Raw genomic sequence first — 24,418 nt, 5'->3', positions numbered from 1 at the left:
TTAACTTCTTAATATCTGTGCCATTTTGGAAGAGGAAATCTGCACACAAGGTACGTCATTAGATGGCCTTAGGCCGATTCCTCTTTTTGGATTTTTACATTAGGTATATAGGTATTTAACGTTATTTTTCTTCTCTCATGAAATAGGGTTGTTATCTATTTTTATTTGTACCTATTTTTCCTATGTAACAATAACACTTTTGTATATAACTTTATGTAATATATTTGAATTTGAATAGTGTTTAAAAGTTATGCTTGTAGCCTAATGTATCCACTCATTTCAAAGTCCAATATCTCAAAAACTATTTGAAGCATTCTCATGAAACTGGAAGCACAATAGTCATTCAGGTGTGCCCTATAAGTACATGTTGTTCTAGGTCCAATTTAGAATAATGTATAATTTCTTATGCAATTTCAAATTATTGTATTTGGTTAATTTGGTCTTGAGGATATATACCTGTTGGTGTCTAAGTAACAATATAGTTACAAATAATGAATAATACTGTAGCTGTGGGTTTTAATTTTTTTAATTGTTTAGATAATATAAGCAAAACATAAGTTTTTTTCGCTTTTTGTAAGTTATAGTTAATAATAAATATAAATAGGTATTTTAAGATAAGTAACATATTTAAATACGCTTCTCGCTAAATCTTCTTGAATGTTTACACAAGGGGTATTTGAAGAGTATTCAAATTTAATTTTTGAAATATTAAACTCACATAGCATTCTTATAAAACTGAAAACATAATATTCCTTGAAATAAACCCTACAAGTGTTGTTTTAGGTCTAATTAGTATAAATTATAATTTCGGAGATATTAGACTTTAAATGCAATAGTGTCTAAAACCTCGGCTCGAATTTTAAGGTACCCAGACATTTCTTTAAAGTCCAATATTTCAAAAGCTATTTAAGGCATTCTCATGAGATCGAAACCATAGTATTCAATAAAGTATGTCTTATAAATTTTGTGTTGGATTCAACTCAGTATAATGTATATTTGAGTTTCATTATAAGTTAGATTTAATATGCAATAGTGTCTAAAAATTATGCTTAATGCCTGAGGTATCCACTCATTTCAAAATCCAATATCTCAAACCCTACTTAAAGCATTCTCGTGAAACCGAAAGCATAATGTTTATTGAAGTAAGGCCTACAAATGTTGTTTTAAGTTGAACTCGCAGTATAGCGTATATTTGAGTTTATATTATAAGTTGGACTTGATATGCAATAGTGTCTAAAAATTATGCTCGATTCCTAAGGTACCCACTGATTTGAAAGTCCAGAATCTCAAGAACTTGAAGTAGTTTTAGCATTCTATTAAGCAGTAATATTAATAACAATTATTAGTTTTAATTAGCTACAAGATAATGTTTAAGTGTAGATAGTACCACAATAACCATTACACCTTAGCATAAAATATAATTTCGAAGATATTAGATTTTCTATGCTATAGTGTTTAAAAGTTGCTTATACAGGTGCTACAAGGTGCCCACTCATTTCAAAACTACTTGAAGTATTCTCATGAAACCAATAATAAGTCAAAGTCAAAATATACTTTATTTGCTAAGTTTACAAACTTGCGCTAAAAGCTTCCTAATCCTAGAATTTATAATACTAGTAGTTATTTAGTTATACAGAATACAGCATAAAACCAGGATATAGAATCGATTTTGATTGTACATAGGAGCATATTTTATATAATCAAAGAAAAAACTAAAAAAGAAGAAAAGAAAAGGCAAGAACTAACCTAAAACAAAAATAATGAAATCAACAGATATATAATTAATTTTAAATATTAAAATGAGTCATTAAAATACTCGTCAATGCTACTGCTGGTGCAGGATGGTGGACTAACGGACTTATGTATGAGTGTAGCAGTTTCCAATTTAAAGAGTGAGAAAACTGTTAAAATTCTTTCAGCTAGAAAAAGAGGTTTACAAGAGACTCTTAGAAAGTCCAAAATCTCAAAAACTACTTCAAGCATTCTATTAGGCAATAATATTAATAACAATTATTAGCTTTAGTTAGCTACAAAAGAATACTTAAGTGCAGTTATTGCCACAAAAAGGAGTTGTTTGGCTAATAATTTTTGATTTAAAGAATGAGAACCTTAAATTAAAATAATAAATTAATTGTTGAAAATGATATATGGCAGTTTAGACTTGGTTCTATGAATTTATTGGCAGTTTCCTTTTGTGATGCTATTAGAAAGATCTTGCGTATGTTATTGTACAACATGTGAATTTTACAGAAAAATAATCTGGTAAATTAGGCTTGTTTCATAGAAGGCTCTACATTTAATTTTTTTACTTTAGTTGAAAATTGAATCATGAAACAAATCTACTGAGTGAAGTTTTTAACGGTTTTCCATTCGAGATTATCATGTAACATCCCTCAAATACTTTTCAGAAAAGTTGGTTTATACTGAATCTAACTTGAAGTTATTGAGTAGTGGACATAAGAAATTTGGACACTCAATACTGAATTTCAACTGATGAGGATAATATCATTAGTATGTTTTCACTTATGCTTTCGTGCCTAAAAATGGTTTATTTTATTGTTAGCTTCCCATATACCAAGGAATGTTTATTATATTTTTTGTACCTACAAAACGTTTCAATATTTCCTAGTAACTATTTTTTAGTAAATACATCATGTATTTACTTGTATCTTCACTATTCTAGACAAACCTGTGAAATTCGACCAGTGCTTGTTATACAAAAAATGACCGATCACAATCCCAACACTATTTCTGATTTAATTTTTTTCAAGTAGCTAAGAAAAAAAAAAGAATAATAAGGTTTTTATATAATAATAAGGTTTAATTTAAGTTTCCTAGTTAAAAAAAAACAATTTTCTCCTTCTGTTCTGCCTGACTTCAACAAACTTTTTACTCCATTTTGCTTACCTTCTCGCCCAACTCAGGTTTTTCAGAAATAAAACAAATTTACTCACAAACGTTTATTATCAAACTGTGAACAAATTTCCAAAAAGACTTTGGAGCGATCTGTCGCCTCACAAAAATCTTTTAAAAACCTAAAAACCAACCTATCAACCAACGCTTTATCGACAAATTCCTCCTCTTCCACCACATAGTAACCCTTATTACAAACCTTCACTGAATCCTTACGTTTCACTTCACAAAACTCCTGAACAAACTGAAAAGCATCAGCAGGATTTTGAAAATATTTTACTAAAAATTTGAAATTTATTAACTGTTGTACGGCAACATTTGGGGTTGTAATAAAACAGTTAGTCAAATGATTCAATAAATGCCAATGACCGTGTTCTACTACAATAAATAGGGCTAATTTTAAAATTTTCCTTTTTTGACATATACAAGAGGCACTTTGGTGGACATATTTTAGGATTTCAGAGATGCTTTCGATAGCGTCTTCTGTGCCACGTGTCATTTCACTTTCAAAACGTTTAAGGATTACATTTAAGTGCTTTGAGTTGTCTTTAAAGTTGTTTAAAGTCAATATTATTACAAGGAGTGTGTAAATGTTTAGGTTTTGGAGATTGCTGTCCTCAAAATTCGAGATGTTTGGGAGGAAGTTTGTTGCCGATTGACTTCGGTTAAAAATTAAAAGTATGAGTTTATAATAAGACATTTGTAAGTAGGTGCTTGCTTTAAGGGAAGTATTTAATGCCTTCAGTATAAGTTCTTCTAGTATAAAGCTAAAATCGTCACACGAGTGAGAGATTCTGTCAAGCAATTTGCCTAAAACTTTAATTTGCACAAATTCGGGAATATTTTTGGATAAGACTACGTTTAACACCCGTTTAAGACCACCTATAGGCACGTTCGTTATTAAGAAAGGCACATTATTATGCAGCCAAACTGTTCCTGGAAAGCACTTTAAGTCAGATGAAGAGTTTTCAAATTTATGCAGTATTTCTTCAACCGATAAAGTTCTCACTAATAAGAGATCAAACTGGCCACAGTTCACTATTTTTAAAAAGCATGACAGCTCATTTAATTTCCTATGAATCTCACCATAACCAGGTTTCCCACTAAGCTTATCCCTGATGCTATAGTTGTATTTATCGAGTAACTCTTGCAGGAGCAAAATAAAATTTCTGATTACATGCCTCTGCCTTATAAGCAGATATCCCGCAATAAAAAAATCAACTATATGGGTAAGAATTGAAGAGATATCTTGTGGGGCGCAAAGTGATACGTAGGCCCTAGCAGCGTACAAACCATACCCAGAATCCTCACTAATAATCCGAACGAATAATCGTAAAAAACTTTCCATAGTGAAAAGTTTTAGTTCTGTAGAAAACATTTCCACTTTTATCTGAGATTCTGAAAAAAACTGTAAAACAGCCAAAGCGGAATCGTTTAAAGGGACAACCGTTAAAGCCTGATAAAAATCCTTAACAACCACAGGAAAAATGTTGAACAAATCAATGGTAGACCGAGGGCGATCGTTTGGTCCAATAGGAACACCTAAAAACCGGATAATGAGTGCCTTTAAAAGCTGAATACAGCCGTTCCTGCAAAAAAAAACAAGTAGTCAATCAAAAATTTGTTTAAAAAAAAAGACTTACCGAACAGTCCAGTTACGATTTCCAAAATGCTTAATGCAGCAGGAGATAACCGCAGGGATGTAAGTTAAAGTGAGATCATAGAGACGATTGTCTGAGATTAAAATTTCTGTCGAGTGCAATGTTGAAGCCACTGTGGCGTCTGTACTGGCAGGATTGGAGAGTATAGAGAGTAATTGGTTGAGTGTAAGAGTCAAGAGAACCTAAAAATGTTAAAGTTTATTTATAAAAATGTAAAAGAAGCCAATAAATAATATGAGCGTACGAACGTCTACAAGATATGATACCGTATATGTCTAAGATTAGAGATAAAACAAGCCTAGTAGACGGGACATTATCGTTTTTTTTTTTTGAAGTCATAAACGGAAAATAAAATACCCCTAATTTGCCATTGAAGACGCGTTTCTCTTAGTTCTGAAAGCCTTATAAGATTATTTCATAAATCAATAGAAATGAGAGATAGGTATGTTTCCCATAGATATAGAGAAAGGGTAGAATGAGCCAAGATCTCCGCCGATTGTCTAATGACCATGGCGGCCATTTATATGGTCTCCTTCTTTCACGAGAATATCCCATGTGTTTCCATTTTTTTTGTGCTGTTACTTTTGTTTTCAAGTAATATTTTTTTATATTTTGATTATAAAATAGTAAATACACTATAAAAAGTAATAAACTTTGTGAGTGTACTTCACACCGTACTTGCTGCTTGTGTGAAGAAATTTTTTCTCTATCCAACTTTCTAGTTTTAGTTTTCTAGTTTAACTTTTCAGTGGACTATTTTTAGACAATTTTATATTCTGTTTACAACATTTAAACCGTGGGGTTTAGGCTAAATTTGCCAGAGTATTTTAGAAAATGAGAGAGTTCATATTAAGAAACGCATGAAGCATCTATATTATAAAAATCTCACGATTGTGGAATGTATTATTAAAGCTAGTTTACTTCTCAGAATTTTAGATAAGATGTCTTGTGCTGTGAAGACCTTCAAGTCTTTAAGGAGGCTTTTGGAAGCGAACTAAAACATATATTTTCATCAGTAAGTAATTCATTATATTATTTTTATTAATATAAGCAGGATGATGAATGTGGCTTTCTATGGTAACATTGGAAAGCATTTTTCAAGAGCTTCAAGATTATGTCATTCGACACCCCTTTCTTTTTAAGATTTTAGAGGTGTATCTCGTGTATCTCACCCTGTCCAAAAGGTTACATATGAGGGTGAGATAATATACTTGTGTTTGTTCCTCCTTCGTTTTATAGAAACTGTTTTCAATTTCGAATATTTTCAGTTTTTCGTTCCTAATATATAGCCAGATCAATTTTTTAAACTTTCACCCTTTAGATGTATGTATAATAAATATATTGAGGATGTATATGACTTCAGAAGGAAGACAAGACGTCATACGTGAGTACTTTTTAAAGGGTTGCGTCTCCATACATTTTTGATATACGACAAAAAGAAAAATATGTGTTTTTTTATCTTAAGATTTTTAACGTATTTATTATTCTTAACAATATGATTTAAAAAATCTTAGCATAACACTTCCACCAATTGTTATTTTATATATTATACGAGTGAATGATTAGCAACTGTAAATGTATTTAGGCCAGATTTGGTTTTGAGAAAAAATATACATTGTTGTTACTTTCATTTTTTTAATCCTCATTTTTTATCAGTTTTCCATAAAAATTAGAATTAAAACTACTCCTTGCTAATAATGGTGGTGTGGAAAAAGTAAACATTGTACAAGAGCCTATTATTAGATTAACAGAACGGAATATTACAATCACTTCTATTCCCATGTGATGGCCCATTTTGCGATGCTTAGGTATTTAGGTTGTAACCTAGATCCTTGATGATCCTGATGCTGACAGGAATTTGGAGCCAAGTATTCTATGTGACAGAAATGGAATAAAAATATTTAGTATTCTGGATGCATGTCATATGCTTAAATTAATAAGAAATAACTTGGCACAATTGGGAATAATTAAAGACCCAAACCGAAATTATATTAAATGGAGTTGTATTACAAAACTCCACAGCATCCAGGAATAAGAAACCTTGAAATTTGGTAACAAATTATCTAAACGATATATTGATTTTTCAATAAAACTATGAAGCTAAGATTATCCATGTTTTCTATAATGCGGCTTTTGTCTCATGCTAAAACGAACAGTATTATACTTATACTTATTTTAGGTATCTTTAGCAGCACACACCCTATCTCAAAGTGTATCTAATTTTATAACGTATTTAAGGGCAGATGCAGATAGTGAAGCCATGCAATAGACTATTTGATATTTTAAACATCAGAATCTCATTTGGAAAGTGAGACCATGCTACTCTCAGAATATTTAATGAATATATTTGGAGACCATTCTTAGAGGAAACATTAGATCAGCATTTAAGATGTACTGACATATCAGGAAAATCTCTGAATTCACAAAAAAACCCTTTCATAGGCTTTGTCGTCACAATAAAATCTGTGTGTGGAATTTTTGATGAATTTGTCAAATTAGGCAAACTTGAGTACCTCACTTCCAAGTTATCACAAAACCATCTTCAAACTTTTTTTTGTGCGTTAATGTAAATCATATTTTAATTTTGTATTTTAGGCCAACTGAATTATGATTATCTTCTATCAAACTTATATCAATTTTCTTAACATCACATTCATATTTCACATTTTTTGATGTAGAAATTGATGAAATAATAGTGATTTTTGATTGAATATTGATGAATGATTGATTTTTACGGATTTAGGGGAGTGGCTTTGGGGTGGTTGAAGTCATACCTGTCTGGCCGCACCCAGAGGGTGGTTGCATGGATTTTCGTCAGAGATAGCACACCTTAAGTGTGGTGTACCTCAAGGGTCAGTGTTAGGTCCTATTTTATTTTTATTATACGTTAATGATTTAAGCTCTCTATCACTGCATGGACTAGTGGTTCAGTTTGCCGATGGATGATACTACAATTCAATGTTGATAAGACTTTTGTTCTGGGCTTTAAGTGTAATGTAGAGGGTTTTTTGTTTGATGAGCAGAGCCCACTACATGGTGGGGATTATTGTCGATTTCTCGGCCTCTTCATTGATGAGAGTTTAAGGTTTGACAACCACGTTTTGGGCCTCGCTGCTAAACTTTCTTCTGGTTGTTTTGCAGTCAGGGTTGCCAGGCATGAATTGGGGGGGTTGTTTGCCCATTCGGTTTATTTCGCCTTAATAGACTCTCATATCCGATATGGGTTGCCATTTTGGGGTTTGTGCACCAAGGGACTCCTTAACATAATTTTTACTATTCAGAAAAAAGCATTAAGGTATCTGTGTGGTGTTGGTCTGAGAGTCTCTGGTAAACCTCTTTTTGTAGCTGAAAGAATTTTAACAGTTTTCTTACTCTTTATATTGGAATCTGCAACACTCATACATAAGTCCGTAAGTCCACCATCCTGCACTAGTCATAATACTCGTCAAGTGGACAACTTATCTCTTCCAATCCCCATCTCCTCACTTACGAGAAACTCTCTTATATTTATAGAGAATATAAAGTCGTAAAATATTTAATAATGTTCCTTTTTCGATTAGGACTGTTACAGACCTTAAAAAGTTTAGGAGAGAACTAAAGAAATTAATCTTACCAAAAGCTTACTACAGCATTGAAGAGTATTTTAACGACTCATTTTAATATTTAAAATTAATTATATATGTGTTGATCAGATTTATTTTATTTTTTTTTATTATTCTTGTTTTATGTTGGTTCTCGCCTTTTCTTTTCTTCTTTTTTGGTTTTTTCTTTGATTGTATAAAATATGCTTCTATGTAAATCAAAATCGATTCTGTATTCTGTTTTTGTCCTGTATCCTGTATAACCAAATAAATACTATTATTATAAATTCTAGGATTAGGAAGCTTTTAGCATAAGTTTGTAAACTTAGCAAATAAAGTATATTTTGACTTTGACTAATCCTACACCTTCGCAATTTAAATATGGCCTAAGGAGATTGTTGTTGCATACCAGAATTAATGGTCATGGTGGAAACTGCAGGTTAATTGATTGCACTATTGTCTTGAATGTTCAAGCAAATCTGGAAAGCCCAATTGACCTTTCTCTTGTTAGAAAATATGGTTTTGATATTGAAGGAATGGTGATAGAGGATGAAGACTACAATTTATCACACAAGATAACACCATAATATTCCACTTGGTGAACTGACGATGGATATTGTCAGTTATATGCCAGGCTTTGTTGTTAAAATAATGAAAAAATTATTCATTTTCTATGAAATTAGACTTTTTTTGGAATAAATGGTTCAGTTGAAGAAGTAGTCCATTCTTGCAGTGGAGTTAATAGATCAATGAGTAACTAAAAGTATTTCGGTCATCCTCCACTAAATTTATTTAAAAAACTATTAATCCAACATATTTCGGACATATAACATGTCCATCATCAGGGATAGGGAAGAACCAAGAAAAATTTTATAAGATATAAATTAAAACTAATTTTTAAGTTGTTAAAAATCAAAAGATATTACAATTACTTACACAAATTAAGGAGTTCATCTTATAGTTGTAGTGCCTCAGGCAAGGTTATAAAGACTAAAAATGAATTAAAAAAAAGCATAATTTGTCTATTTTTGGTGGTATAAACAGGAATTATTAAGAACTTTTTCAATATACATATGAGTCGCTTAGGAGCAGAGTGGCCCAAGTGAAAAAATTACATATTTCAGATAGGCCCGTATTCGTAGATACCGTATTATTATTTACAAATTAAAAGTGGCCCAATTGACCTTTCTCTAATATTCACTAGATGGTGCTCTTAGTACACTTGGGCCGGCACCGTTGATTGAATATTTGGGAAGATGCGCAACCTTATGGGCTAAAACGTGACCGCAAATATGCGTGAAAAATAGATGGCGATTCTCTCCAGTATGCGCGAAAATAATTTCGTCCGTTGCTTCTCATTAGTAATCGGCCGATCATCCCTGAGTCGTGTGGGAGATTTTTTGCACAGGTTCGTGTTTGCCGTATTGCAATTTGGTAGTTGTTAAAAAATTTTCTTGGATATCATAATCACAAATAGATAGATATATGTAAATGTGTTTAGTTTGTGATGGCTCCTTTAGGCAAAATTAATCAGTGTGCATAATCAGTGTGCTTAATATTAATTAAGACTTTGATTTATAACAACCTAATATGGGAATCTCAAAATCTTATTAGAAAATCTTTAAAAAAATCTAATTATAAACCTCACAGAAAATTATCTATTTTATCTACAAAAATCAATCCGAACTCTTAAAGATACTGTCTCTTCATGTCTATGAGAGCCATTTTCCCTTTTTCTTTTTTTTACTTTAAGAAAATTTTAAATCACATATATTATGTTTATGGTCTTTAGTGTTTTAAGTATTTTCAATAATTGTTTTCATGATGAAATTCATTCATGAAAAAGATAAAAATAAAGCCTTAAAAGCCTTTAAAGTTATTGAGAAACTGGTTATAGTACGAATGGTAGCTTTCCTAATTAAAAAAATAACATATTAAATGAATGTCGAGTAATGTTTTCATTCCTGGAGAGATTATATTTGAGCTTGAAGAAGGTCACTTTGCTGCAGCGGTATTCTGCGACTTCTCTAAAGACTTTGACTGTGTCAACCATGGAATACTGCTCGGTAAGCTTTCTAGATATGGGCTTAGGGGAGTTGCTCTAGAATGGTTAAAATTTTGTATTGTTAGACAGAAAAAAGTTTGTTTGGCCAAATGGCAGTTTGTCTGAACTTTGTGTAGTAAGCAGGGTTCGTTTCTCGGTCCTATTTTATTTCTATTGTATATAAATGACCTGGCGTCTCTCCAGATAAGAGGATTCTTCACTATTTTTGCAGATGACACCACTATCTTATGGGCAGACAATAATAAAAGCACATTAACAAGAACAATTTCTAAAGATTTATTAATGATTAAACAGTGGTTTGATGCTAATTTGTTGTCTTTAAACACAGATAAGACTAAATTGTTAAGTTTTTATGTTCAGAGCAGTTCATGATTCACAACAAAGAATTGGAAGTGAATAATTTTAACAGATTTCTTGGAATTGTTATCGATCATAAACCTAAGTTTTATGGAGATATGTCAGGAGGCAAAAACTGGCTAGACGATGTTATGCTGTTAGAGTGGTTTTAAATGAACTGAGATTGATATCTGCAAAAACGGTCTATTTTTTTTTGTCGAAAGTTGGAACTTACTTTCATACAAAAATACCTACAGTATGGAATAACATTTTGGAGTTGCATTAGTAAACGGCTTTTTGACTCGATGTTTGTTTTTAAAAAACGAGCCATTAAATATATGTGTCATAAATCTCCACAGGACATGCAGACCCCTATTTAAAGATACTTTCCTTGTGTTGCTTGTTTATTGTTGAGTCTGCTTGCCTAATATACAAAAAATATAAATTGTATCTTCAAAATAATGGCTCCTTAAAACATTATAAAATCAGAAAAAAATACAATATTCCAATGCCCATCCCGAAAAGTGAACTAAGAATTCTCTTATTTACTTGAGCATAAAAATTTTTAATCATTTTCCAAATGTCATAAAAGTCTCTGGAAGTTTTCCTCGCTTTAAAAAGTCCTTAACGAAACTTCTTAAAAGCAAGTATTTTTATAGCATTAGAATTTTTTGAAGATAGTTAGGAATAGGCCAATAGTATATAATTAGTTTTTAGTAAAGATGTAAAGGTTAGAATTTGTGATGTTACTCTAAAAAATTTTTTAGTCGTCTTGCTTTGAAATTGAAAATACATTTTGTGTTTATACTAGTATGTTGAACCCACTATTGTGTATTGTTTTTAAATTATGTGTTAGTAATATGTCGATTAATGTGCCTATTTTATATCATAGAAGTACCATGTCAACAAGTAGGTACCATGTATTTATGAATAAACTATGTTTTGAATTTTTTGAAATTCGAAATTGTATTTAAAAGAGAGAGAGGTATATAATATTTAATAGGGATGATTCCAACTACTCACTAGAAATTACCTCGTTGAAAAAGTAATTAAAAGGGTTATTCAAAACTGCAAGTGGCCAACATGGCGTCGACAAGAAGAAACAAAGTTGATTATGACTCTCTAAAGAAGGAACGTCGTATTTAAAAGTTAAAGATGTTAACTTGTAAATGAGAGAAAGTGTTTACAACAATGTATAAATGATTTTATTTTATATTTTCAAATAACGCCAAAAAAAAATAAAAAAACCATTTTGCCAAATTTCACCTTTTTCCTGAATATTAGGAAATATTTGGCATTTTTCCAATTTTTAGATTGCATTTATATTGCGCAACTTTCGCCTAATTAAACCATTTACTGCTCATCCTTATTTTGGACATCCTGTATAATCGCGATGAGACCCTTCATACTGTTAAACAAAATATTTGTTTTTTTTTCTTATTAACTTTTTTTAGTTTTAAGAATTAGTAATTAAGTGTTTGCCTGTATTGCAAATTAAAATGTGGCCTATTTTCTATATTTTATAGTGTTGTTACACCCTTATTCAAAACCTTTTAAATTTTGCGATTTTATTTTTATATTAATTTCAGTTAAAGGTATCTATTTTTCAATATTTTTGTCCAAAAAAAGTGTACTTCACAGATCTCACTACCCTACACAGTTTTTGAGATATTGGCTGGTTTAACAAACCCGTATTGTCAAAAATCACATTTCGGGCTACTTTTTGCAAAAAATTATTGACTCTAAAAAACTATAGTACCGTATATAGATATTAAATCTTTAATTATTTAATTTACTCTTTATATTTACGTGAAACCTACCTATATCATCACCTTTATTTAATATTTTTGTTAATTTTCTAATTAATAAATAAAAGCTTATTGAATTTTTGTTTTGTTTTTATTTATTTATTTTTGTCTCAAAAAAGGATTTTGGTAAGTAATTTATTATTTGTTAATAAAATTTAAGTTGTAAGAGACAGCACCTTCCAATACATTACTTGACCATCACATTTATCTAGTTATTTATGCGAGATCACAGCGCATTTAAATATCGGCAATAACAAAATAAGTAAAAGCGCTGTTATCATCATCGCCCTTGTCTTAAAAAAATAACAAAACAGCCGGGCGCCCAAAGATTCCCGCGTCGTTAAACTGCAAGTGGTCAATATAGCGCCCACAAAGAAAAACAAAGTTGATGATGGCTCTTTAAAGACAGAACGTCGTATTTTAAATTTAAAGGTGTCATCGTATAGGCGAGAAAAAGTGGTCACAATAATTTATTCATTTAATAAATACTTTTGTCATATATTTTGAAATAACGCCAGAAAAAAAATAAAATGATTTTGCCAAATTCCAGTTTTTTGCAAAATTTAGGAAGTATTTAGATTTTATTATAAAAGGACACTATATTGCTCAACTTTCCTCTAATTATACCACCCCTATTGACGTCCTGTATAACCGTGATGCGGGGTCTTTAAACAAAATGTTTTTTTTTTGCTACTAGGTATCTTTTTATAGTTTTAAGTATAGTTGTAACAACTGGTAATTGAGAATTTTCCTGTGTCGCTTAAAACTTAAAATGTGGCCTATTTTCTATTTCTATTAACATCCTCACTCACAACCCCTTACTTTACAGATCTCACTACGCTGCACAATTTTTCAGATATTGAATCGCATGACAAAATGGGTTACTTTTTACAAAAAATTATTGATCAAGAAGTTATATTACCATCGGTATTAAGTCTTATGAATTATTTCAATTATTCTTTATAATATTTACGTGAAACCTACTTATATCTTAAAATTTGTTCCACATATTTTTTGTATATTAGTTTTTAGTTAATTAAGTGCAACGGGCTTTTTATTTAAAAACTTGACCCTCTTGAACACAAAATGAAGGAAACAGGCAGCATGATCCCATATCTTAAAAAAATATCCAACACGGCCGCGTAACCGGAGATTCCAGCGTCGTTGAAAACCTGACTCAAAGAAGCCAAAAGCCAAGTCCACACAGCTAAAATAAATCGTTCCTAGATTTGACGCTTCGCGGCAGCACCACACGGTGCACGAAACTGAACGGCAATCCGATAGTCGACCGGGTACACTTTTTAACACAGGATTGCGTATCTTCCCAAATATTCAATCAACGCCGGCACACTGAATTTACATAACATGTAGCAGAAAAATGGCCTAAGTGACAGTTGGTCTAGCAGTTGGGCCAGTTTGACTTTTCAAAAGTTATCGTTTTCGTTGTCAGTGTTTTTCTATTTTGTCGAGTGTAAACGGGAAATAAATATTTTATTATAACAATTTTTGCAAATCTGTTGTGCTAGCACAGGTAAGTTAGAAATATTAAGTTTACGTATGGCATGCATGTACTTAATAAGCTAAGAATAATATTTAAAAAAAACATAACCTGAAAATAAATACAAATTACAGGGAGTGACTTGGCTTCGGCTTATCGTAACCATAATAATTATAACCATAAGTTATAAGATAATTTTCATTTGTTTCAGGGGAGAATGTCAGATATTTCTAGCATAGCCGAACCCAGTGAATTTGATATAGACTCTGGTTCGGATTTTCACCCGCCAACGGATGACGAGTCCGAAAGTGATTCTGGAGAGTCGATTCAGAACATTGCACCTAATGCCAACATCGTGGAGGAAAAAAAAGGTAGAAAAAGAAAGACAAAACATGAAGGTTGGAAAAGGCAAAAAAGTAAAGTTGCAAGAAACTCCGGAAAATCTTACCTTAACTACAGGGGAAACGAAGTTGCAGAAAAAACTTTTTTTAACGGAGAATGCAATTGTTCCAGACAAAGCCACTTGTTACTAAGTATCCAAGAGAGAAAACGCATCTTTTGCGAATTTTTACAGTTTATCAAACTTCAATTTACAGACATCTTATATCAATGGCCGAGTAACAGTATCTAATAAGGGTCGTTTCACGCATTCCGAAGATCCAAACAAACATAGTAAGACACGTATTTATAAACTGCCCAAAGAAACTGGAGATGAAGTTATTGTCTGCAAACTTTTTTTTAATAATGCTTTGAGGGTTTCGGATGGTCGCTTGACCAGAGCTCTAATTAATAAAACGAGGGGTGGCGACCATACTACAGCGCCTATAGATAGAAGAGGTAAGCTTCCCCCAAAAAACAAAACTAATCAGGTGGATATTGATAATGTTAAACATTTTGTCAACAAATTTGCCAAGTTAAAATCGCACTACAGCAGGGTTAAAAATCCAAACCGGGAATATCTTTCACCAGTCAAGTTTCAAGTGTCATGTGTCAAAATTTGGGTTTTCAAAATTTTTTAACGAAGAGTTTAATCTTCATTTCCGGTATCCTGCAACTGACACGTGCAAAAAATGTGATTCTATGAAGGTAAAAATAAATAGTTTAATTTGCGAAGATAAAAGAAAAGTGGAAATGGAAAAAGAACTTCATTTACGCAAGAGAGAAGCAGCTCGAAATGGAATGCGAGAAGATCCAAAACAAGATCGAAATTCCACAACGACCATTGCATTTTAACTTATGAAGGCATTACCTACGCCTAATATTTCTACAGGGGTAGCCTACTACAAGAGGCAGTTATGGACATATTGTTTAGGTATCCATAACCTAACTACAAACCAGGCACACATGTACCTCTGGCATGAGGGAATTGCATCACGTGGACCTGAAGAAATAGGCTCATGTATCATGCATTATGTCAAAAATTATGTACAAACTCCCAATTTAATTATGTACAGCGACCAGTGCGGAGGCCAGAATAGAAACATAAAAATGGCTGCAATTTGTGCGTACATGACTTGTTCTGATAACTTCAGTCCAAAAGTTATCGATCACAAATTTCTTGTGTCCGGCCATTCCTACTTGCCATGTGACTAGGGTTGCCACGAGACGAGACGAGACGAGATTAAGAATTGTCTCGTCTTGTCTCGAAAGTTCGAGACAAATATTTTTCGAGACGAGACGAGACAAGCTTATGTCTCGTCGAGACAAGACCTTATCTCGTCTCGTCTCGTCTCGTTTTGTCTCGAAAAGTTCTGATACCTATGTAAAAGTCCAGGATAAAACTTAAAAATTTAATAGACCCCCATAAACAATAAACATATTATAGGTAGTTAAGTATGAAAGTTAAAAAAAATCATATTCGATTTTTAAATTAATTGGGTAGGTAGGCATCTTGGGAAAGATTTTTTTAAGATTTAATAATAAAATATTTATATGAGCACCCCTTTCAAGTTTATACTTATATCTTACTTGTCATATTATATTGTTTTTTAAATGTATTTATTTGTTGTTGCTGTTTATAAAATATATTTATTTAACGTAAACTTAATTTGTTCTCGTATTTTTAATATTTAAGTTTCAGAATTTATATTATTTCTTTATGAAGAGTGCAATGTAATAACTATAATGTACCTATTAAAATATTAAACATAAATTTGTGTATTTGTTTGGCTCTATATTTTTTTATTCTAAAATTTATAATTTATTATATTTACTTTATTCCATAATTAAGTAAGTAATTTATTATAAAGGGTATACACACTCTTTGAAGCATGGCTTAGAAGGTTATATAGGAATATTTACTTTAGGACAAAAATGCCAATAATCGTATTGAACATATTACCTGTAGACGTCGACATTTTTCATAGACTTTTTTAACAGATGACAAAGTATCATTCGATTTTGTTTGTTCGAGACGAAAGATAGGTATTAAAAAACATAACATGTATGTGAATATATTATTAAATAGGAGCCTCTTTAAATAATAATTATAAAGCAAATTGCAAAATGTGGCAAAACCAAAACTCTAGGGATAAATCGATACGTTATGAATGCAGTTAAAGTCCAGTGCAACGATATATTAGAATAGTCACCCGTCAAAACACCAGCATTTTACTTCTCAAACAATGTAAATAGAAGCTGGATGACATTGTTTGGCAGGTGGAATGCTGGTGTTTTGACGGGTGACCATTCTAATATATCGTTGCACTGGACTTTACCATTTTTCGGAGGGTTTCGATATAGTTTTGTAACAGTGACGCAACTGTTCCGTCCGGTGAATGCAGGTAATATTCTTAAATTTTTGGTAAATTCAAAAAATATAATAAAATATGGTGTTTGTTTAAAATAAGAAAGCCCACCGTTTTATGACACACCTTGTATAAAAACGTTAAGTTGAGAAAAAAATGCGCAGCTAAAATAAAAACAGACGTGACTGGTCCAAGAGATTTAAATAAACATACCCCTAAATTCTAAGGATATTTTTTCCAATCTACACACCACCAACATTTGTTACACAAATCGTAAGCCCATTAGTATAATAATGGGGAAATTAAAAAATAATTAAAACCTATTCCGTGATTTTAATGACAATTTTACCAATTATTACTAGAAGCATTTTACATATATCGAGACGCCTCGTCTCGTCTCGCCTTGTCTCGAACATTTTTATCTCGTCTCGTCTCGTCTCGAAATTCGAGACAAAATACTTTCGAGACGAGATAAAATGGCTTCGAGACGAGACGAGACGAGACGAGACATCTCGTGTCTCGTGTCTCGCGGCATCCCTACATGTGACCAAGATTTTGGCCTGATTGAAAAGCAAAAACGCTACTTCCAAGACATTTTTTTGCCAGATGATTGGATTAAAGTAATTTTAAGTGCCAAAAAGACCAATAAATTTAAAGTAGTAAAGATGAGAAGTGGTGACTTTAGAAGTACAGTGAATTTGGAAAAACTTTTAACCAATCGAAAAAAAGGAGAAGAAAATGTAAAAGTCGAATGGCTAAAAATTCAGTGGCTAAAGTTTAAATCCGAGAAACCTTTTAATATTTATTTCAAATATTCTAATAATGATTCCGCCCTTTTTTACAATGTGAATGTCACTAAAACACGCACAGAGCTTCAACAGATGGGACAGGATGCCTTCCAGTTAGATGTTTTGTATCCCAGAGGCCGACCTATCGAAAAATTGAAGTAGACCTTCAAGACCTTCAAGGACTTCTGTGCTATATACCCCCAATCGCCCACGAATTTTATAATAATTTGACAACCAGTGATAATGCTGTTGATGAAGAAAGAAGTGCTATAATTTGTTTTTTTTTTAATAATTTTAAAGGGCAGAGTGGCCCAACTGGTTTTTTTTACAGAAAAACCATGTTTTTTGAAATTATTTTGTTCCAATATAATGTTATGTGCCATATTATTATTATTAAAGTTGTAAACTTATAATAAATAAATCTTTACTATAAAATTTCCGTTCGACTTTTTATAAAAAATTTAATGTCAATTATCTCAAAACTCCTTTTTTGCAGTTGGGCCACTTTGCTCCTGAGATATATGAAACCTTGAAGTATGAAAATAGTGAAATTTCGATTCCGAACAAAATAAATAACCTCAACTGCTCTAATTCAAAATAAATTTTTTGTATTCTATACTGGTACTATGTATTCGCCTAAAATTGAATGTGCAGAGGTCTTTGCGCATTCTACCTTTATCATATTTCTATGGAATGTCCCCTAAACTAATTTGAACAGGTGGATTGAACTGAGACGTTAAAAATGTCAAGTAATAGAAGTAGAATATGAGTTTTTCTCAAATATGTCCCAACTGTAAGTAGGGGAGAGTGGTACACATTGAAACACTGCTATTAACTCGTTTAAATTTGCCGCCACAATTTCACTAGCGCTGTCGGCGAACGACCCATACAGTATTGCGTCAGCCACCATTAGTTAGTTTTCGTATGCCGACCAACAAAGATTTTACGGAGCGTTTTCTGTTTTCTTGTGGATAAATATTGAAAAGAGGATCGAACATAGAAAGGTATGTTAGCTTCAAATAAATAGATTTAGTTTTTATTAATATGTCATTTTACTTCTTGTGATAGTTGTGTATAAGTTTTAACCTGTAAATATTGAGGTCAAAATTTTTCAGGCTTCGCATTTACATTGAATTGAAATTTAAAGTATGCGGTAGTACACATTGAAACACATGCAGGTAGTACACAATGATACGTGTTTCATTGTGTACCATTATGATCATTCTATTCTGTCGTTTTTTTTATTGCAGGTATACCATGGTAAGAAAGAAGAAAGAACGAACAAGAGCCAAATTTACAAGCGAACAAATGACGGCAGCCGTCCAAGAGGTGAAAAGAAATGGAACTTCACTTCGCGTTGCTGCAGATCATCGAGATGTTTGACATAAACTTTAGCACATTAAGGCGATATGTGATGAAAGAGAAAAATGACCCTAAAGCCAAAATGGAGCCAAATTATGGTGTTCGATTAGTATTTACCTCAGAGCAGGAAAAGATTATGTGTGATTACGCATTAAGACCTGCAGCAAAATGGCATACGGATTAAATACCCTAAAAGTTAGACAATTGGCGCACGAAATGGCTGCTAAAAACAATATTACTATGCCAGAATCTTGGAAAACTAATAAGTGCGCAAGCAAAGATTGGTTACGGGCTTTTATGAGGAGAAATCTATCCTTAAGCATTAGAAGGCTGGAAGCTTGCTCTCTATCGAGGCTTACTTCTTTTACGAAACCTAATGTTGAACGATTTTCTTCACATTTAGAGCAAATATATAAAAAACACCCATCAATTGTTCAAGATATCCGAATATATAATTTAGATGAAACGGCTACAACAACCGTCCAGCGGCCTCATAAAATAGTAGCACAAAAAGGGGTTAAGCAGTTAAACCAGTGCACGAGTGCCGAAAGAGGATTACTAGCTCGAATTATTGCACTACTTGTGCAATAATTCGAGCAGATGGAACATTTCTACCGCCAGGAAGGTTGGGACTAACCAATCCAAGTGGCTGGATGACCGCAGACCTTTTCACCCAAGTAATAGATCATTTTATTAAGTATACTTCTACTACGAAAGAAAATCCATGTCTATTAATATATGACAATCACGAAACATATATTTCTTTGGAGATAGCAGAAAAAGCAAAATCGAATGGCATAATCATTTTAACCCTACCTCCACACACAAGCAACAAGATGCAGCCTTTAGATAAGTCAGTATTTTTTTCTTTCAAAAATTTTTACAACAGTGCAATTGATTCGTGGCTTCTTAACCATCCTGGAGTTCCTATGACATTATACCAAATTGCAGAATGTGTCGGTATAGCTCACTCAAAATCTATGACTCTTGAAAATATTATAAACGGTGTTTCAAAACGTTTAACAAAAATATTTTTATGGAAGCTGATTTTCTTTCATCCTCGGTTACTGACAGACAAAAAGATGATTTAGAAAACGACGATACACAAAAAGGAATGGTGGTAATACAAGCTACCATTATTAATGATATATCGTCAACAAGCATTGCAGCTACCTCCAGCGCTGATATATCTAGTGCAACGAAAATTAGGGAATGTGGACTAGATGAGGAAAACTCAACGTTTGAAATAGCGTCGACATCAGAGAGTTCCTTTACTACGCCATTTAAGATTCGAGGATTCCCAAAGGTTGCGCCCAGGAAAAATTCAAATCGAACGCGGAAATCGAAGAAGTGTTATTTTAACCAGCACGCCGGAAATGAAAGAGCTTTCTTACAAAACAGAAAAAAATAAAATCCCAAATATTAAGACAGTGGCAAAAGTAAAGCGAAATATATCGAAAGTTTTAGACAAGAAAGAGTATAAAAACGTACAAAGTAAAAAAGAAAAAGACAAGTGAGAGGGAATCAGAAACGGAATCTGAAAGTTTAGAGTTACAGTTAGCGAACTCTTCGGATGATGAATTAACCTTAGCTGATCTCCAATATCATATGATGGAGGAACAGAAAGATGACACGAGTACTGCAATTACCGAAACAACTGCAATTTTAGAAGACTCATTTGTATTAGTGAAGTCATAATTTCTAATGAGTTTAAAATTTCATATATAAGAAGAAGTGCTAAGGTGTCCAATTCATTTTACTTTCCGGATGTTCCTGATATTCATACGGGACTGAAATCGGATTTCGTTATGTTATTACCGAAACCTATAAATACAAAGAACAAAAGGCTTTCTTCTTATTATAAATTTGATATAGAGTTTAACAATATGATTGTACGCTGATATAAACGTAAAAACATAAAGATTTTTTGTATTAATATATTTATTCCAATGTGTTTCATTGTAAACTACCTTATGTTTCAAACTGTACCACTAGCGGTACACATTGATACAAATGCAGAAATAAATATTTTTAAAAATTTACATAGAAATTTTTTTAAATATGCCCTAAGGAGTTTTATTAATTGTGTTTTTTTATTCAGTAACTGTTAAATTTTATACGAATATATATACGCATAACGACATCTTAAATGCAGATTTTTGAAACGTTAAAATCGCACACTAGAGTGGATTTACTAAAAATTATGTCATTGTGTACCACTCTCCCCTAATGCAAAAATAAGAGATATGAAGGGAAATGAACTTTGACTTCTCCATTAATCAAACATTTAACAGGATAGCACACATCCTCCAATGGATGTTTTGTATTGGTCCACACTAAATCAAATGCACATCTTTCACATCCGATGAAGACTCATTAACCTTTCAAAAGATGTTTTGAAAAGTATAGTTAAATTACTTGAGTCCAATGGATAGATTTTTTTAAGAAGCCATTGGACTCATATTTTCATACTTACCCTAATCACTTTTAGCTCACCTCAACTTACCTTTTGATCACTGGCCCCGCTGGCACACAAAGCATGTATTACCAATCGCGTTTCTGGGTGCCTACGAATCGTTAAATTTTGAACAGTCCCCGCTGCCTCTAAATTTTGAAATATTCCCTTTAAAAGACCAATTTTAAAGTTTAAAAACTCCTCTTTATCCTGCTTGCAATAAATTTTATCGTAGAAACTGGCGTAGTGCTTTAACAATAGCTCACTAAGCATTGTCGGTTTACGCATGTTTGAGATTTCAATAATTTCCACTAATTTTAGCATGATTTTTGTAAAATTATCGCCTGCCTTATAATCTTTTTTATTAAGTAGGCAAGAACAAATATTCTGAAATGAATAGTATAACATCAAAATTGTATTTCTACCGAAGGATTTAACTTACATCATAGAGAGATTCAATTACTTTTTCCATGCAATTTTCCGCTGTATTAGAATCAGGATCAATGGGATGGTAAAACTTTTGATGAAGCAGAGGAGCTATAGTAAAAAAACATTCATTCCTCACCCACTCTTCATAACTACATATCTCCACTGATTGAGTGAGTATTTGAAACAATAAATTAGCTTTAAAAATTGCCTTTAAGTTTAACTTTTGTTCCCTAAACAGGGTCTTTAACTCAGTAAAAGTTCTATGATTGAGCTCTGAAACGTTTTCCTTAGAGGTTGACTCTATGATACATTGGGCATAATTTCCAATTGATTCAGTTGCCTACAAAAAAATCTAATAATTAACTATTGGACTATTGCATAAATAAGCTTACTTTTATTGAAAAAACTTCACCGAAAGTCTCTACACTTTTTAAAAGAAGATCGTTGTTAGCCACGTTACTTAAAACCTTAACAGCCAAATGACAAACTGGATAAGAAATGTAAGAATTATGTCCATCTTTCCATATATCGTCTACTAGTTTTAAGAAACATTTGCTGTTAAATTTTTGATATATCTCTTCTGATCTCTGAAATTTACTGATGGCTAAAACATACATTTAAAAAAATACCTCTCAGGTAAGTTATTGTTCTCACCACTAATTATCTGCGCCCCCAAGTCTTTTCTTTTTGTTCTAAGTAAATGCTGCCCATAAGAGAACATATTTAACAAAAACCTCCCTAAAATCTTATGATCATCAATGTCCTTTAAAATTATATCACAAATATGCTGCAGCAGCTCCTCAAAAATCTTTAAATCCTTAGGACCCAAGCAGCTCGTTTGCCTTTCAAAGAAAAAGAAAACCAGCTCAAGTTGTTCTTTACAAGGCACTTTTTCCTTATAAAAAAAATTATACCAGCACAAAGCGTGGAACCCTAATTTATAAGTTTCTTCTTCATATATCAAGTTTCTAAGTAACTCCATATCATTTTTCTTAAAATCAGTTGATGGTACTGTAGAATACCTGCGTTGCTTCCTAGTTTCTAATAAAATATATCCCTTAAAAACATTCGGGATATTAGTTGTCAGAGTGCGATGATAGAAACTTGATCCAAAAGTTGCCACAGATATTGGTATCCAATACTTTAACAGGCTCTGAAAAAATTCACTAATATTAAAATTTTTTAGTATAAAATTGTAACCAATCATTTTGCTTACCCTTCATGGTCAATATGACCTAACTTGTAGGAAAAATGAGGCCAAACAAATGACCAAAAACTCTCCTGTTCCATCATATTAAGCAGCAATTGATAAAGAAACCCTGCCTCCCTGTTATGGATATTATTTGAGAACATTTCAATAATGCGAGTAACAATTTCAATTTCATTCCAGGCATTTCTAAAGCGGCTTAACTGGCTTGTAGGTACCCCTCTTAATGGTAAACATTCTAAATTTATTTTAAGCTTTTTGTCTATATAAGGCAAAACTTTCTTTGATATATTTTCTATAACAGATTTCATGCTCGTGTGTGGAGTTAAAGCAGCCATTTGAACAAAATAGAAAACTTGCAAAGCAATTTTGGAATCCAACTTACAATCACATAATTTTAATATCAAATGCAGCAGAAATTTTGATTCATATTTTTCCATATTAAACAATAACATTGCTTCATTCAGTAATATTTGTTCACTGCATATATTGGGATGGAACTGCATTGAGGCTACAAGCAAAAACTTGCCAAACCATTTTTTGCTAACAGGAATTCTATTTCCATTATCAGTAATTATGTTGCTATATAATTCTATATTCTTATGGTTTTTTAAGTAGTTATTAATGGATTTTATGCTGCCTAATGTACTGAAACATAAATGGACCGAATGCAATACTTCTTCAAGCTGCAGTGGTGAAATAGTTTTTGGGTCCTGTTGGAATACTGTTTTGAGGTAGTTGAAGCAATTATCCTTGTCTGAGAATTGCTTAAAATATACATAGCTAATATTAAAATGGGTTTCAAAGCAAATAAAGAGTATTAAGAACTATTTTACACTTGTGATAGTATTTGTTACATGAATAATAGATGTGTTTTAAAAGATTTTAAATATGAAGTATTGAAGGAGAGCTTTAGAAAGGAACATACCATAAAGGCTACAATATTTCAGTCCAGGTTAAATGAATGGAAAGAAATTAAAATTTGGATTTAGAGAAAGGAAATTAGATGGCTTTCCCAATGATTTTTTGACATTATTTATTATTCTTACCGTGGAAAACTGTTGGAAATTTTGCAAATAATGTCCAGTTTTCAAACATGGTTTTATTGACATTTTCCAATATATAGAAGACAGTTTTTAGTCAAAATTCAACAGAAAACCACGGACTTTTGGAAAAAAGGATAAAAATACGAACATAACCTCAAAACAAAACCATAATATAACCTCGAAAGTGAGTCCGGGAGTGTCTCTTGTACATAACTCGGTAGTAAAGGTAGTTTTTGAACAGGTTTTATGAGAAACAAATATATTATCAAATACTGAATTATATTAAATAATTTTAAAAAGGAACAATTACGAGATACTTGTATAAATAAGAAAACAAAAATTTAAAGAAAAATTAGATCTAATGACAGTGACATGAGTGACAGACATAATGTTGAGGTTATGTTATTTATTATTTTGAAAATTTTTAGATTCAAAATAAACAAATTTAAATTAATGTGTGTGAAGCTAGCGTCCGATCGATATCCAGCAACCAAAATCGAGAACGCAGCATATGCCGGTTGC

At 32.0% G+C, this 24,418-nt stretch overlaps 1 protein-coding gene across 5 annotated transcripts; it reads right to left on the bottom strand.

Moving 5' to 3' along the window:
• Positions 1-2,945: 2,945 nt before the first annotated feature.
• LOC126750376 (uncharacterized) lies at positions 2,946-24,217 on the bottom strand. Of its 5 annotated transcripts, none has more exons than XM_050459985.1 (9): positions 23,900-24,217; positions 22,860-23,617; positions 22,558-22,809; positions 22,298-22,485; positions 22,036-22,247; positions 21,657-21,983; positions 21,266-21,601; positions 4,557-4,756; positions 2,946-4,502 (listed from the first exon to the last, which is right to left on the bottom strand). In XM_050459985.1, the coding sequence occupies exons 1-9, from the start codon at positions 23,960-23,962 to the stop codon at positions 2,951-2,953; spliced, it is 3,888 nt and encodes a 1,295-aa protein (XP_050315942.1). In that variant the 5' UTR covers positions 23,963-24,217; the 3' UTR covers positions 2,946-2,950. The 5 variants fall into 5 exon arrangements, with proteins under 5 accessions (XP_050315942.1, XP_050315944.1, XP_050315939.1 ...); XM_050459987.1 differs by having other exon boundaries at positions 22,666-22,809; XM_050459982.1 differs by having other exon boundaries at positions 22,298-22,809.
• Between the last annotated feature and the right edge of the window lie 201 nt (positions 24,218-24,418).

Source organism: Anthonomus grandis, chromosome 2, assembly GCF_022605725.1.
Source record: "Anthonomus grandis grandis chromosome 2, icAntGran1.3, whole genome shotgun sequence".
NCBI classification, from domain to species: domain Eukaryota; kingdom Metazoa; phylum Arthropoda; class Insecta; order Coleoptera; family Curculionidae; genus Anthonomus; species Anthonomus grandis.
Note: the sequence above shows the minus strand (reverse complement) of the source record. Positions and strands in the feature narration are given on the sequence as shown.

Bases quoted from the DNA above. Each gene is read 5' to 3' on its own strand.
- LOC126750376 (XM_050459982.1), bottom strand. From the start codon at position 23,962: ATGTCAATAAAACCATGTTTGAAAACTGGACATTATTTGCAAAATTTC. The intron at 21,984-22,035 runs GTAAGCTTATTT...ATTTTTTTGTAG, and splicing joins GTGAAGTTTTTTCAATAAAA to GCAACTGAATCAATTGGAAA. The intron at 4,503-4,556 runs GTAAGTCTTTTT...TTTTTTTTGCAG, and splicing joins AATCGTAACTGGACTGTTCG to GAACGGCTGTATTCAGCTTT.